This window comes from Coffea arabica, chromosome 2e, assembly GCF_036785885.1.
Source record: "Coffea arabica cultivar ET-39 chromosome 2e, Coffea Arabica ET-39 HiFi, whole genome shotgun sequence".
In the NCBI taxonomy this organism is placed as follows: Eukaryota; Viridiplantae; Streptophyta; class Magnoliopsida; order Gentianales; family Rubiaceae; genus Coffea; species Coffea arabica.
Window position 1 is genome coordinate 8396043 of NC_092313.1, and position 9978 is coordinate 8406020.

The 9978-nt window shown below is 37.3% G+C and overlaps 1 protein-coding gene across 1 annotated transcript; it reads left to right on the top strand.

Annotated features, from left to right (window-relative positions):
* Positions 1–1245: 1245 nt before the first annotated feature.
* LOC113730683 (uncharacterized) lies at positions 1246–6900 on the top strand. The gene is made up of 14 exons (XM_027255543.2): positions 1246–1639; positions 3202–3313; positions 3488–3600; positions 3687–3809; positions 3904–4076; positions 4224–4299; positions 5029–5115; positions 5333–5413; positions 5518–5550; positions 5805–5858; positions 5960–6001; positions 6149–6227; positions 6310–6380; positions 6505–6900. Exons 1-14 carry the CDS (start codon positions 1454–1456, stop codon positions 6604–6606), a joined length of 1332 nt encoding a protein of 443 aa, XP_027111344.1. The 5' UTR covers positions 1246–1453; the 3' UTR covers positions 6607–6900.
* The last annotated feature ends 3078 nt before the right edge of the window (positions 6901–9978 follow it).

Genomic DNA, 9978 nt, shown 5'->3' on the forward strand with positions numbered 1-9978 from the left:
CGATTATGCTCGATTTTCTTGCAATTATGATCGAGATCGAGTACTTGACTCGACTAAAAAAGTAATTCTGGTAATTTATACAATTCACAAGTCTAAAAGAGTAAAATTGTAATAACTAAATATATAATTTTTAATTAATTACTTTGTACTCGGTAAGGCTCGACGAGCCATCAAATTTGAAAAATCAATACTTGAACTCGACTTGAATAATTATCAAATTAATTGCGCTCTACTGGCACTCAATTTTGACCAAGTGTAAGTCAAATTTTTGATTGAACTACTCGCAAACTGTTCACGAGTTATTCGATTCGATTACTTCCTTAATCCAATCTATCCAAAATGAGAATGAAAAGGCATGATAAACTCTTCTAACAACATTCGGGTACTACACGTTACCTAAGATGTCATTTTGTCAATCAAGTTGAAAAACCAACCGTCGGCTTCAAACGACCAGTTTATTCAAATCGTGAAAACATTAGGTTTGCATTTATTACGCCAGAGGAAAAATCTTGAGAAACTTTCATTATGTAGCTACCAACCATATGAAGATGAAGATGACGTCCTTTAAATCCCTTGTTGCTACGGGCAAGAGATCATAAGACAATAGTTGAGAGAGATGAAGTTTCACTTAGTGCATGGAAGCCATTACAGGGCACACGAACATCAACGGCCCTCACGTGCTTCTTGTCTGCCGAGCGCGCGCGCGCACGCCCGCCATTATTCCCTTGTGTAATCTGTACATAAAATTATGAAAATTTCACTTTCCCCCTTTGAGATATGTACTTACTATGAACAGGCCCCTTGCTTAGTTAACCAAAAGAATTTGCAAGAGTCCTGAAATTCCATCATAAATCCATATTCATGAGTATTTAAACTTCGTAATTTTACAGAAAGCAAATCTAATACGTATGCGTATTGGTAGATGGACAAGAGGAAGCCCGTTGGAGGGGGACGTTGGTGTCAAAAAAAAAAACACCAAATCTTTAGGGGTTGTATAGAAAATAACTCCTAAAAGAGGGGTTTTTGACGATTTCCATCCTCCGAGTCCAAACTTTAACGTGCCAGGCTAGTGCTCTGTCCAATTATTTATGGATAAGGGCCTTCTCCTATTCGTGGTACATTTAATGGGATTGCGACTTTTCCAACTGAAGCCCAATGCCTCATCGGCAACTGGCAACGGCGAGGAGCATGCAGTAGTACAAGCAATTTTGTGGATTTATATCTGTTTTCAGTCTGATTGTTGCCGTGCCAACTGCCACTTGCCTTATAAAATGCCATCACAATTCACAAGTGCTTGAAACCATAGTAGATAGTACCCTCTCTTTGGCACTGTCAGTTGAACTGATGGATACTGGCATTATTCTATGATACTGCTGCGTCCGTTCAAGGCTCTTTTGTTTGAGAAAAAGACTCAGAAGAGAGTGTTGAGAAGAGAAGAAACAAACGAAAAAAGATGATGGGGTGGTGGAAAGACAAGAGAGAAGTTAGACTTCTGGTGCACCTACTGCTGCCGCTATGCTTTCACTGGATTGCTGAAGAGATGACTAAATCAGTTCTTGTGGATGTCACAACTGATGCTCTTTGTCCTGGCCACTCCACTTGCGAAGAAGCCATCTACCTCAATGGTCTTCAGCAAACTGTAAGAGCTACTACATCTGTATGAAATTCAATTTTTCCCTCTTACCCCGCTTCTTGGACAGGTGGTGACTGATCCTGATATATGAATGTGGTGAATGATCACCCCAACCCTCCTTCTTTAATTGTGTCTTTTACATGTATATCTGTTCGTATGTGTCGATGTTTGATGCACCAGGGCAGGTGTCTATGTATCTAGAGTGGGATTTCTCTGTTTTTGTTTTCAAGAAGATGGACAAAATAATTCGAGGGAGTCTTCCTTTCTTGTAATCATGGTTTGGATTATGGTGAATAAAGAATGGGTTCTTCAAATTGTTTCTACTATCAGCCAATTATATGCTTCTGACGACCTTAGTTCCTGATCTTAGGCTGTTGTTGTCAATTGATGGTGCCTGCAAGTTTTCCCCCAAATATTTTGTTCCTTCATGGTTACTTCTCCATCTGGCGTGCTGCTTTTGTACTCACTATTTTATTTTCAGTTTGACGTGTTGTCTATGGCAGATAACGCAGGTTTGGATATTCTTAATATGCAGTTACCATTTGTTAACTATTTAACTATTTTTTATTCTCACCTTAATCATTTCCCTTCTTGTGGTGATAAAGTTATATAGAAAATTTTGATGATGTTGCCGAATAATCTATGTAGCATTGAGAAAGATAATAGCTACTTATTTTCACTGAAATGAATTTTTTATCCAGCTCGAGAATGATATTTTAATAATAATGTCACTACATGGACCCTGACAATGATAGAGTGGTGGCTTTACTATTCTTCTGGATTTGTTTTTGCTAAGATTTGTAAAAATTTGACCTTCTCGGAGGATCACATCTGGAGTATTCCTTTTCCTTTGATTGAAAGCCTTCATAAGACTGACATTAATGAGCTTTTGCACCTCGTTGGGCTGATTATAAAAGTTGTGGACGGTTTTTGGCTCCATTTCTAGAGGCTGATTTCTCCTCTCCATCCACTAAAACCTTTGTGATCCCTAGAGTTTCTTATGGTACATTATTCAAGATAGTGATAATGGAATTCTTGTCTGGCATTTTGGTTGACTTTCTAGATGAATCTTGCCTAAGGAAGTGTTCAGCCACTACGTATTCAAAACAAATGATATCAAAGTTCATATCGATTGTTGTACATGTTAGAGCATGGTGAACTTGTTGACCCAAGGTAAATGAGCCTGAGAATAATGCTTTCAGTTTAGCATATATTTGTTTTGCCGATTCAATTTCCAAAAGGCAAACTGACTGTTTAAGGGAGAGATAATCTAAGCCGCAAATTTGAGTGATAACAGGTGAACAAAAACGAATCAAGTGCGAGGCAAATGTTTTGCTGCTAGGGACTAGAATAACATTTTCATTTTAGGAGTACAAATAGAAGAAATAATTGCTGGAAGGTATTCTTTGACATGGTCAATAGTGCTGTTTATTGGAAAATGTGGGAAGTTCATAGGTTGCATTATTTTGATATGTTTACTTACTTTCTGTGTTTTTCTTGGCCTTCTCCTTTCTTTGCTTGTATGGCATGCATTTGCTTGTGAAGCTAATTAGTATTCTCACGCATAGGTTGTTGGAATATTCAAAATGGTGGTTCTTCCGGTTTTAGGCCAACTTTCAGATGATTATGGTCGAAAGCCACTTCTCCTTATTACTGTGTCAACTACTATATTTCCATTTTGTAAGTACTTTCAAATTTTGAATTCTTGTCTTCTACTTTGCCTTTTCTTTTAAAGGAAGCTATTCAACTGAAATACAAAAATTATCCTTTCCTGTCAATCTTCCTGAAGTTGTGGACATTTTTATTCGAAAATTTTAATTTTATTCCTGAAGCTGTTAATCTTTACTTTGGCAGCCTTGCTCATCATCAGTAAGTCAAAGAGCTTTGTGTATGCTTATTACGTACTTCGCACAATTTCTTTCATCATAAGTCAAGGAAGTATTTTCTGCATTGCTGCTGCATATGTGGTAACACCTTTACACAAACTTTTGAGCACAAAACCATTACGAGGTGGTATAAAAGTGATAAAAGCCAATTTTCTGTTCACTTACAGGCAGATGTCATCGATGACAACAAAAGAACTACTGGTCTATGCTGGATGATGGGACTTTTTTCTGCTTCCCATGTCCTGGGAAATGTTCTTGCACGTTTTCTTCCCGAGGATAGCATTTTTGTGGCATGTCACCATAATAATCTGAGCATTACCCTACAGTTATTGGTTTCTTAATTTTTCTGAAACTGTTTATCAGAAATTAATCTTTCCATTTCAGGTTTCAATTACCCTCTTGATCTTTTGCTCTCTTTATATGGCTCTGTTTTTGCCTGAGACTGTAACTTCAGCTCCAATAGGAGACCAACGCTTACCATTCTTGAAGAAGGCATTTAAGATTGTTGAACAGCGATATAACTCAATGAGACGTGCTGCAATTATTGTTATCAGCAGGTATTAATGTATGCTTTATTCGCAAGGCTTTAATTTTTCAGTTGAGCAGTTCATATTCAGATTTCTCTGTTCTCTAGCACCTAAAAATTCCAGGGCATCAGAATGCTTTAGTGTATGCTTTCTGAATAATTTTTACTTTCTCCTCAGCCCAGCACTGAAGTGTATTTCTCTTATTTCGTTCTTCTATGAACTGGGGATGTCTGGGATCGACAGCGTCTTACTGGTATGTTTTCTCTACTACTCTAACAGAGGACTTCACTAAGTTCACATTCTGTACAAATTAGGTTGTTCATTTGGTATCCATATCAAATTTACCCTGACAAACATATCAGGAGGTTTATTTGGATAATTTGGATGTTACATAAATCATAGAAAGTGTTGACACTGAGGGAAGCATATATAATTCTTGCTTAAGCAACCATAGAATCACTGTAAGTCATGGTCTTCCTTATGCATCATGGGGATTTGGAAGGAAATCAGAGCGAGTTTGCCTCTTTTTACGACTGCTACTGTTGAGTCTGTTACCAATCCTGTGGTCTAGGTTTGGTTTGGGATTCTTCAAAGCCTCTTTAGTTTGAAAACCTTTTCCTAAGAGGCCTTCTGAACCAGGAAATCCCGGAGGTGAGGAATGATCCCATATCTGTGAAATGCTCAATCATCTCTTTCTTGTTTGGAGTAAAAATGAGATACTAAAGATGTAGAATCCCTAGAAGGCAGAAGAATTTTTTGTTATAATCCTTTGTTATAGAAAATATATATTCTTGACTCTTAATTTGTTCAAAAATTACTTCAAGTCATTATGCTAGTAGATTTTCTTGTGTGCTATCAATTGAGGTCTATCCTGCTAACATCATTCTGAGTTTTAAGTGCACCTTGCTCCTTTATGTTTTCCTTATTAGTGCATTTTAGTGATGTGATTAGAACCTAATTTAAGCTTCTGCTACATTTGCAGTATTATCTGAAGGCAGCTTTTGGTTTTGACAAAAATCAATTTTCAGAAATTCTGATGGTGGTAGGAGTGGGTTCTATCATTTCCCAGGTAGTTCATTAAGCCTGTCTTTTTTATTAGAATTCACTAACAAAAAATGACTTTAAAAACATCATATGTTTAAGCGATAGACACAAATATGAGAACTCCTAAATATCTTGAGGCATAATTAATTTGCACAGCAAAGCACATCTTTTTGGCTTTTAAAATGCCTTGTATCATCTAGAATTTCTTCACTTACAATTTGCTATATGTGCTTTGTGTCAAGTTGCTGGTGCTTCCCAGCATCAATCCGATAGTTGGGGAGAAAGTTATCCTGTGTGCAGCATTACTCTCATCCGTAGCATATGTAAGTTGCCCGGTTAATTTAACCTGGAAGCTTGAACTTTCTCTAGTTTTAATGGATGCTTATATCATGGAATTTTTTCTCATAGCAGTACTTACCATTTTCAGGCATTGCTGTATGGCTTGGCATGGGCTGCATGGGTATGAACTCTTCCTTACCTAAATGTATGTATGTAGAGTATGTCTGTGGCACATGCATAGATTAAGAAATCAAGAGCTAGCACTTCCTCATATGTAATCTGCAATTTTATGAAATTTGGACTTCACAAGTACAACATATATACCGGATGGTATCTACTTTTGTTGTTTTACCTTTTCATCAAGTTACCACGGCAGATATCAAAACCACAATATCCTCCAGATATTGATTGATCTCAAGCCATTGTGCAATACAGGTACCGTACCTTGCTGCTTCCTTTGGAGTTGTTAATATTCTTGTGAAACCTGCTGTAAGTGCCTGTTCTTACAATATGCTACTGTGTGCTATTATACTTCTAGGGATCATTTATGTTTGTAGTCCATTTTAACTAGCTTGGTCAATGTATTACAGACGTATGCTCTCATATCAAAAGCATCGAGTTCCAGTGATCAGGTTTGTAGACTTTATATGTCTGTCTCTCTAACCCTCGTCTTCTTATCTTCAAAGTTTGGTTGATTTGAAAAACTGAAAGGAAAGCTTGAGGTTATGGGAATTTGGTAGCTGTTTAGTTGGGTAACCGGCTTCATGCTTTACTCACAGGGAAAGACGCAAGGTTTTGTTGCGGGCGTGCAGGCCATTTCAAGTCTGTTGTCACCACTAGCAATGACTCCATTGACCAGTGAGTCCAGTAACTTTCGCAATATTTCACACAGACGTCAGGATTTTCTTGTTTTTGCTTAACAAATGATTTCATTCTCCAGATTTATTCCTGTCAAGAAATGCACCATTCAACTGCAAAGGTTTCAGCCTTGTATGTGCATCTATATCTGTGGTAAGCCCCTTGGCCTTCTTCCTTCCTTCCTCCCTCATCCCGCCATCACTCCCTGATGGATCAGAAGCCCTGAACTTACATTTTAGCCCAGAATCTCCTCACTCCAATGCTTTCCTATTCTTAGGCTATTTCACTGATTTTTGCTTGGATGCTAAAGCGGAATCCTTCAAACCAGACCTCAGAGAATGATGAAGAAAACATTGAAGCACCACTCTTGTCATCATAAACTATGCTTACAGTAACCTCTGCGGACGACTTAAAGAGTCATATCCACTTAAAAGCCGTGGCCTTCTACTTGTCCACCACGACTGTAAAACATAATTAGGTCATCATTCCATGTACAATAGCCATTACCCGATAAATGTTTCGCTCCTTTGTCCTACTATGTACATACCTATTTTTTTTCTTTTTAACATAGTTCTTTTCGAGAACCAAAAAACAAAAATGGACGGAACTAGAATTGTTCCGATTGCTTTAGTGGCAAAGAGTATCGAGTATAAGCTCTCAAGTACTTGATCTATATTTTGTTTTTCACAGACCTCAGATTATCCCTGCTTCTTGCTTCTCATAACAAGCATTTGTTAACTTTGAAGAAGCTTAAGCCCAAAAAAAAAAGAAAGAAAGGTATGAAATATTAAAAAAAAAAAAAAAGGGGCAATTTCCCCCTAGATGCTGAGAACGCTCCAATAGCACTTCCAAAGAAATGTTTTCCTATTTCTTTTTTCTTTTCATATTACCAATAGGAGAACAATCCAAATAAATTAACACAACGTTAACCTAATCTAAGATGGGTATTTCAGATCTGACACTATCTAACTCATAATTAATTGTGAGAGCTTTCCCTAAAAAAAAAAACACTCATATTTGTGAGAGAGACAGACATTAATAAGATTTCTTTTTCAACTAAAATTGAGTTGTTGGCAAAATTTAAGTGAACCACGTTGGTAATTAACGCCTCGAAAAGTGAAGGGTTTGTTAGCGTGTTGATTATTTGTATTACATGTATGACATAGCTCACGTAACCTTTCAAATTCCGCATTAAGATTATGCCCCGTTCAATAGCATCAATAATTGCACGTCATGGTGCCAAAAAAATTTTTTTTTCTCGATTCTAAAATGAAAATTTGATTCATATATCAACCCCAAAAACTCTACTTAATTAAGAACTAAAAATTGTCTTAAAAATTAGGGATAATTTCAAAAACCTCCATTGAGGTTTATTAATAACAATTTTACTCGACTTCCCTCAAGTTTTAGTAAGTACGCTTACCTCCCATGATATGGTAAAGTACTCACAATGCCCTCCACTTGCGAGAGAATTCACAGTTTAAGACAATAAATTTATAAAACCTAAAAAAAATCCTATTTCTCAGTCTCAAGTTTAGTTTTGCTTCTCTCTTTCCTAAATATTATACTGCTACACTTTAGTTTTATGGATATTAACAAATTGTAATTGCAAACTCAACAAAAAGGAGGAGATTATGTGTCAAACTAGAAGGAAATTAAAAGACTTGTAATGATAGAGAAATAAATAATGAAAATGATGATTGAAATAGGAAGAAAGATCAAAGAAGTGGAATTTGTTGTATTGTGTCGGCTATCAATAAATTTTTTTATTAAATGTCAATAGTTTGCATAAAGATTTGTTTAGTTGGATTAATAATTGTTGGTTGTGATTTTTGTTAGAGGTAATATTTATTCTTTACTTCTTAGATGTTCATATTTTTAAAAACATGGGAGTATTGTAATGGTGGTTTTATGCTCAATTAGCTTGTATTAAAAAGGTGTTAGGTACCAACTGGGGTTGGGCCAAGTGGTAAGCAGCTTGGTTCCGCTTAAGCAGGTCTCGGGTTCGAAACCTGGCGTACTATCCTTGTTGGGAGACTCACCCACCACAGCCAGGTGTGCGACCCGGGTCGACCAACGGATTAGTCAGGGCAAAGCCCTGGATACCGTGGCAGGCAACCAAAAAAAAAAAAAGGTGTTAGGTATTGAGATGGATATAAAATTAGTTGTTAATGAGGAGTGCGTGTGTTTTTTTTTTCTTTGCATGATAAGTATTGATGCTGTATATATAATTTGGAATCTTTTGGGCATTTACTTTGTATTTGGAATTGAAATTTATGCTTGGATAGTTTTTAAGAATTAGGATAATTAGTTTGTGCAAAGTGTGGGAAGAAAGTGATTAAATATACTATATTTTTTTTCTAGTTTTATACAAAAGAGCAATTTAAAATTTTTGAGAGAAAATCTAGCTTGTTGGACATAAATTATCACATAAACAATAAAAGTATGTGAGGTATTTATAATTTTTAAAACCTAAGGGAAACTCTCTCTTTAATTATCTAAAACCGTAGGAGAGGTTTGTGAAATTATCCCACGCTAAAAACATTCATAATTCAATTGATTTCTCAACGTACCAACTTACTCGTTACCAAGCGTGTGACGTGATTATTGATTGCAATTACGAACTCCAAAATATGAGTTCAAATTTTAACTTTAATTGTTAAAAATAAATTAAACAAGGGAAAAGAGCCCCAATGACCCTCCAACTCTTTCCCAGATAAAGTTTTCGCCCTCCAATAATTAACAATGAAGGTTTGGCCCTCGATCTAATAAAATAGCATATGCATGGCCCTTCTGTCAAATCCAACAGTTAAAATTAACAGGAAACATATTCTCGTGAGACACGCGACCAAATATCAAGGATATTATAGTCTCAATGGTTTACCAAGCACCTCTGCCCCACCAACCCCTCTACCACTCCACTACTTGTGCCACCGCCACGGCTGCCGTTGCTCTTGCTTCTCCTCACGATAATAAGTAGCATGGCTACAGAGATGATTTCTTTGTGAGCCTGGGTTTGGCTGTAAGAACTCTAAGGGAAGACCTCCCTCTGCTCTTCGTCAAAGACCTCAATTTTAAAAAATAAAAAAATAAAAAGGCTAATTACCTGTAAGAAGTATTTAGTGTATTTAGTGGCGGCAGCACTAGCAATCCAAGGCCAGAGATCAACACACTCCTTCCCAATTGGCCCAGTGATAGCATATCCTTGATCCCCTTCATTAAGTTGGAGAGCCTACCCTTGATCCCCTTCCTCCTTGCCTACCTGAATCTGCCATCTTGGACACTGAGAAGGGCTCGCCTACGACGTAGCGATTAATAGCCGGCGCTGGCAGCGGAGGCTTAGGAGGCAATTTCCCAGATGGGCTACGCGGTGGGGAGGTTTGCTCCTCTCTCGGGGTTGGAATTGGGGAGGACCCATAAGTAAGAGATGTGTGATATGAGGAAATTGATGATTCCTCGGGTGAGTAATCCGGAGAAAAAGCTTAATTGAAACCTAACCTGTATTGTTCAGTGTGAAGAAACTTCTGAGCACCAAATATATCATAATTTTCAGTCGGGACCTCATAAAGCCGAACTCTTGGTTCAAATTTGACCCCTTTAAAGTGGTTCCTAACAGCCCTTGAATAAAGGTTACCTACTACCCCGTTCCCTCTCTAAGTTGAGAGCTTCCCTCTCTAGATTGAGAGCCTTACCTCCTCTTCAGTAGGAGTAGAAAACTTTGCGAGAAACTTAAACCCATCTCCTTCCGCCC

What these genes read in the sequence shown, in the direction of transcription:
- LOC113730683 (XM_027255543.2), top strand. Translation starts at nt 1,454, where the DNA reads ATGATGGGGTGGTGGAAAGACAAGAGAGAAGTTAGACTTCTGGTGCAC. An exon ending in AACTACTATATTTCCATTTT is followed by an intron (nt 3,314 to 3,487) that starts GTAAGTACTTTC and finishes TTACTTTGGCAG; the next exon opens with CCTTGCTCATCATCAGTAAG. An exon ending in TGGGTTCTATCATTTCCCAG is followed by an intron (nt 5,116 to 5,332) that starts GTAGTTCATTAA and finishes CTTTGTGTCAAG; the next exon opens with TTGCTGGTGCTTCCCAGCAT.